This window comes from Belonocnema kinseyi, chromosome 7, assembly GCF_010883055.1.
Source record: "Belonocnema kinseyi isolate 2016_QV_RU_SX_M_011 chromosome 7, B_treatae_v1, whole genome shotgun sequence".
In the NCBI taxonomy this organism is placed as follows: domain Eukaryota; kingdom Metazoa; phylum Arthropoda; class Insecta; order Hymenoptera; family Cynipidae; genus Belonocnema; species Belonocnema kinseyi.
In genome coordinates, this window is record NC_046663.1 from 93,719,640 (window position 1) to 93,725,482 (window position 5,843).

Below are 5,843 nucleotides of genomic sequence, written 5' to 3' on the forward strand. Positions count from 1 at the left end.
ATCAACATTACCCATCCCCCCACTTTCAATACTTTCGGCAACGTCAGCTGTTGGAGCCACTACGGTTTTTTGCTCTGTGCGATCGTCCAGTAACTGTTGCCCTCTGGCGCCAGTTTGTGGACTTCCGGTCGTCGGCATCCTACCTTACCCAAAGCTCTGTGACGTTTCCCGCCTTTATTTCCTACCTATTGCCCCCCTGACCAAGCAACTATTTTTTTACTCCTAACCTCAAAAACTTCACACGCTCCAAATTTTCACCTCAAACCACTCACTTTCACCCTTCACACCTTTGCCTTCACTCACCCTTATTCCTTTACACTCGATCTCCGCACTTTTTGCCTTTTGTGCATCCACTCACCCTTATTTCCTCCACCAAAGCCAAAAATACACCACTTGACAAAAAGAGTTCTTTCGCGATCGGTACCGGAAACGGAAGCCGTTCAACAAAATAGTTGAATTTTTAAACGAAAGATATTAATTCTGAACGCGCAATTTAATAGAAAAAATTTTCAAATTAAAAATCGAGTTTTTAATTTTACCGATGAAAGTTTCTGTCGAAATTGGAAGATTTTGCAACAAAATATTTGAATTTTTAAACGAAAAAGATTAATGCTGAATGCGGAATTTAATAGTAAAAATTTTCAAATTAAAAATCGAGTTTTTAATTTAACCGATGAAAGTTTTTGTCGAAATTGGAATAATGTTCAACAAAATTGTTGAATTTTTAAACGAAAAAAATGAATTCTGAATGCGGAATTTAATAGTACAAATTTTCAAATTGAAAGTCGGTTTTTTCATTCCAAAGATGAAATCTTCTGTCGAGAATGGAATAATGTTCAACAAAATAGTTGAATTTTTAAACGAAAGAAATTAATTCTAATCGCGGAATTTAATATAAAACTTTACAGATTAAAATGCGAACTTTCAATAAAAAATATTGAACTAGCTGCTCGAAATAGACGAGTGTTCATCAATATAGTTGTCTTTGCTACCCAAAAAAAGATGACTTTTTAGGAAAATTTAGATAAAATCAACAAAAGTAAAAAATTAATCTGGAACATTCCCGGTTTTCCTCTAAACTCTAGGGTACTTCTTGGTGTTCAAAAATCTGATCTATAATTCTCGGTCTTCCCAGTCAGTGACCACCCGACTTGAAGTTGTAAATTTCTTAAATTTTTTGTCACTTAAAACATGTGGCTGACTTTCTTTTTTTTAAGTCAAATATTTAGGGGTTGATGTTGATAATCCAACGATTTTTCGATCGCACCTGGTGTGATAATTCGGAAAAAAAGATGGCACAAATATACAAAATCTACAAACGGATTTTAAGGTGAAACACTGAACAGTTAAAAACACACAAAATTGACTCATTTATATGTCAGATTGAATCTGTCAAAAATTGTTTGCTTCGCGATCGAACAGTTTAACTGGGCGTAAAATACCAACAATCTCAATTCTAAATCTGCCTTAGTCAATATCTTTGGTCAAAGCCGATATCAGGTTGTGTGCGTGCCATAGACATAGGAAACAAGGGTCTAGGCATGCCATTGCGGGGGTGATGCAATGAGGGGGGAGGTCCGCCGCCGTTTGATGTCCCGCGCGCATAATCAAATGGTACTTCGTAAGATGGCGGCTCTCCCCACTCATGGAATTCTCCCCCCTCCCGTAGATTCAACCCCGCTCGCCCAAGTTAGGATGGCATGCCTAGTGGTATAACCTTGAGTTCTTTCAGCAATTCAGTTTTTATCTCCTCAATCGTTGAAAATCGATGTCCTTTCATGGGTCTCTTCAATTTTGGGAAAATAAAAAAGTCACTGGGGGCCAAATCCGGTGAATATGGAGGCTGAGGCATGACTTGGGTGCTGTTTTTGGTCAGAAAATCTTTCACAAGCAACGATGAATGAGCAGGTGCATTATCGTGATGCAAAAGCCACGAATAGTTTTTCCAAAGGTCCGGACGTTTTTTTCGTATCGCCTCTAGCAAACGGCTCATAACTTGAAGGTAATACTCCTTATTAACCGTACGACCTTGTGGTAAGAATTCCTGATGCACTACGCTACGGTAATCAAAGAAGACAGTGAGCAAAACCTTCACATTTGACCGAACTTGACGTGCCTTTTTCGGTCTTGGAGACTCAGGCTGCTTCCAGTGAGACGATTGGGCTTTAGTTTCAACGTCAAAACCATATACCTACGATTCATCCCCAGTTATAACTCTTTTGAGAAAATCAGGATCATTATTGGCTTCATTCAACATCTCCTGAACGATGGTCATGCGATGGATTTTTTGATCAAGATTAAGCAGTTTTGGAACAAATTTCTCTGACACACGTCTCATGTCTAAAACGTCCGAAAAGATAGCATGACATGAGCCAACCGATGTGCCAACATCTTCAGCAACTTCTCTGATGGTAATTCGGCGATTTTTCAACACCATTTCTTCCACTGCTTGAACGTTTTCATCTGTTGTTGACGTGCTGGGACGTCCAGGGCGAGGTTCGTCTTCGACATCCTCTCGGCCTTCTTGGAAGAGCTTGTACCACTAATACACATTTTTCTTACTCAGAGTAGACTCACCTATGCAACTGTCAACATTTCAACAGTTTTAGAGCACTGGATTCCATTTTTCACACAAAATTTAATGCAAACTCTTTGCTCCATTTTTTTCGAAAGAAGAAAATCGCCGAGCACACCAAACCCTTCTAACCTTTTACGCCTCTTTTACGCCTCTGTTCACAAACTGTGAACATATGATCGTGACGAGAGTACCAACACAACAAAACAAAAAATTTAAAACTTGAATGTACGTAGCCCGCGAAAATTGAAAAGTCACCTGACTTTTTGAACACACCTCGTATATCAATCAAATGGCCATCACGGATATACGGGCGAGTAGGGGGCGCCATGTTTCTATCAACTGATATTTCTAATGCATTGTGACTCTCTATTTCTCTCTGATTATATTAAATAATGTTAAATCCATTTTCTCATTTATTAGTCTTTTCATTAGCTTTTTACCAAATTATTCCCTCAAATATTTTAATTACAATTACTGTTACTTTAAAAAAATATTTTCTTCAAAACTTAAAATTGTTAAGATTTTAAAGGTATAGAGATTCTTTAATGTGCAATTTAAGATGTAGTCTTACATATTTTAATTATTATTATATTTATATTTGTGACACGTCGTATATTTTTTATTAATTCTTCGGATCATGTATATGTTTTAGATATTTTTGTCATTGAGTCTTTAATATTATTAATTTTTTCATTAGCTACATTGATAATTTCAACAAAAAATAAATTTTTTTTAACTTTAACAAATAATCAAATCAATAATATGAGCAAAGTAAATCACAAAAATATAAAGTTCGAACTGCTTTCAAAATGTATCTCAAAATTAAATTTTATTCATATTAAACTACATATTTTCATGACTTTCTTTTTTTAAATAATTAGTAATAGTTACTCTTATTTTTTCATATATTTTTTCTCGTTTATTTTTTCACGCCTGAGTGACAACTGCCGATTCCGCGCACCCTGCGCAAGCTCCTGTTACACCTACCTGTGGCGCGGCGTCAATTCTCGGAAGGGGCATAGAAGGGAGGCATATAATGGTTTTTACTGTAGTTGAATTTTCAGGTGAAAAAATTAATTTCCAAATGGACAAAAAATTATGTTTCAACAATATAAAGTAATAAAATAATATAAATATACTTTTACAAATGAAAATATATTGTTATTTAATTTTTTATTATAGTTTTAAAAAAATATAAACGCGCTTTCGAACAAATTTCCTGACTTTAAAAAAAATTCCCGGTCAATTCCATGTTTTCCAAGTGAGTAGACACCCTGAAAATCTAAAATCATAAGTCATAGAATAATTATATTAATCAAACAGGCGAGCATTTTAATCCTGCCTGATGTATCTGACAGGGAGATCTTTTGGGGCAAAGCTGGTTCGACATTGTCCATCCGAAGGATGTTGCTAAAGTCAAGGAGCAGCTTTCATCGTCTGATCTCAGCCCACGAGAACGTCTAATCGATGCCAAAAGCAAGTATTCAATTATTAATGTCGCTGTGAAGTACTGTTTAGTATTCATTATCGCTGTATTTATTTGTGCTCATTTTATGAGCATTTTGTTTCCTTACAAATACTAAGTAAATTTGGTTCCTCACGAGGGGAGATTTTTCTCTAACAAAAGATAAAACAATGATACTTTCAATATTTGTTAAGGTAATGTTTCTGTCTTATCAAAACGATTATTTGCAAGTAATCACAGATCCCATTACGATGTCAGTCGATGTGTTTTGTTACAATAAAACAACTTTTTAACTTACGGTAGGGTTATGTTCCAAATTAGAACAATAGTTTTTTTCATGGAAGCAATGTAATTTTTTTTACTTTCTATGTCGATATTCATTAATCAAGAATGGTCGTCGAAAGTTCGTCAGCAGGTCAGTCCACGCGTCTCTATGGCTCGAACAATTACATCAAATGAAGGGTTGACGTACAGAACTAGATAACCAACATTTTTCCCTTACCTTTTTTAAAACCATTTTCTGTACGTATTTTTCTCCCTAAAAGTTTTTCAATACAATACAATAATAAAACAGTTCTTTTTCAAAGAAAAAGCTCTCGAATAAAACTATTTGCCACTTCTCACAGCATCAAGGTATTGATCAAATAAAAAACTAAAATCTAAAATTTCCATTTTCTACAAAAAGCCACTTTTATAAGTTTTTTACACTTAACTTTTTGTTGTGCAAGCCGAAACAATATTTTTTGAAATTATTATTTATTTGTAAATAAACATATAACTTTCTTCTCTTCAAACATCTTTCAACTAATATTCGTATTTTACGGTGGGATACCATCACACCAAATCTTTTTTTTAAGGAAACTCTTTACTCTATCTCTATCTATATCTATCTATATCTATCTGTATCTTTATCTAACTTTTACTCTATTTTCAAGGAAATCTTTATTTTCAGATGAAAACTTTTTTATTCTTTTTCAGCTTCCCCATGTTTCGGAATAAAGTTTTTATTATTGTTTTGAATAATTGAAAAATAGATTTTTAGCCGCTATTCAAAGACGATTTTCAAACCCATGAAATTTGAACGTCCAAATTCTTGAATGATTTATTTGGAATTATTTAACTTTTTCTAACCAAACTGATCTTTCAATTTAGCGGTACTGGTACTCCATACAAAATTCAACAGTAGGTTGATCGATTGCATCTTGAATATGGGGCAAATACACTACATATACAGGGTGGCCGCATGTCAGAAAAGTCAGGGAAATGTTAGGGAAAAAAAGTTAGTCAGGGAAGTCAGGGAAATGTCACGGAAATAATGTAACTACCGTGCAGAAATCGCCCGATTTCAAACGTAATACCGATCTGGCCCCGAACGGATTTCCCGATCTGGCCCTGATCGGTAGAACCGTGTGGCCCATACCTGGGCCCGACCGGGCCAGACCGATTTCCTACTAAAACGCCATCTTCATGCGCTCGAAGAACTAGTGCTGCTTGTTTTTTTCTGGTAGTGCAGTGAAATTTGTATACATAATACTCGTTTAAAATATTCTAGCAATGTTTATAAATGCATAAGGCGAGTAAGCCACGTGTTCAGAGGCACCAAACACCAGTCAGTAGACCTCGAAACCTGTGCGAGGAAGATGAGAGTAAGTAATTACACTCTGCGGGCTCAGTGAAACTTAACTTCAAATAAATTAATAATTAAATTTTTTGACGTAAAATTAGTATATTTACTATCAAATGAGTCAAATATTATTATATGATGAAATTGATTAAGTTCTTTTGTTTTCAATTATTATT

General features: G+C 35.0%; 1 protein-coding gene across 4 annotated transcripts in view; it reads left to right on the forward strand.

Annotated features, from left to right (window-relative positions):
• LOC117176211 (aryl hydrocarbon receptor nuclear translocator-like protein 1) overlaps positions 1–5,843 on the forward strand; it is a 142,262-nt gene that overhangs the window by 99,199 nt on the left and 37,220 nt on the right. For all 4 annotated transcript variants that reach the window (XM_033366338.1, XM_033366342.1, XM_033366340.1 and 1 more), the window contains one exon: positions 3,937–4,054. In XM_033366338.1, coding sequence (XP_033222229.1) covers positions 3,937–4,054 — 118 coding nt within the window. The remainder of the gene's footprint in view (positions 1–3,936; positions 4,055–5,843) is intronic.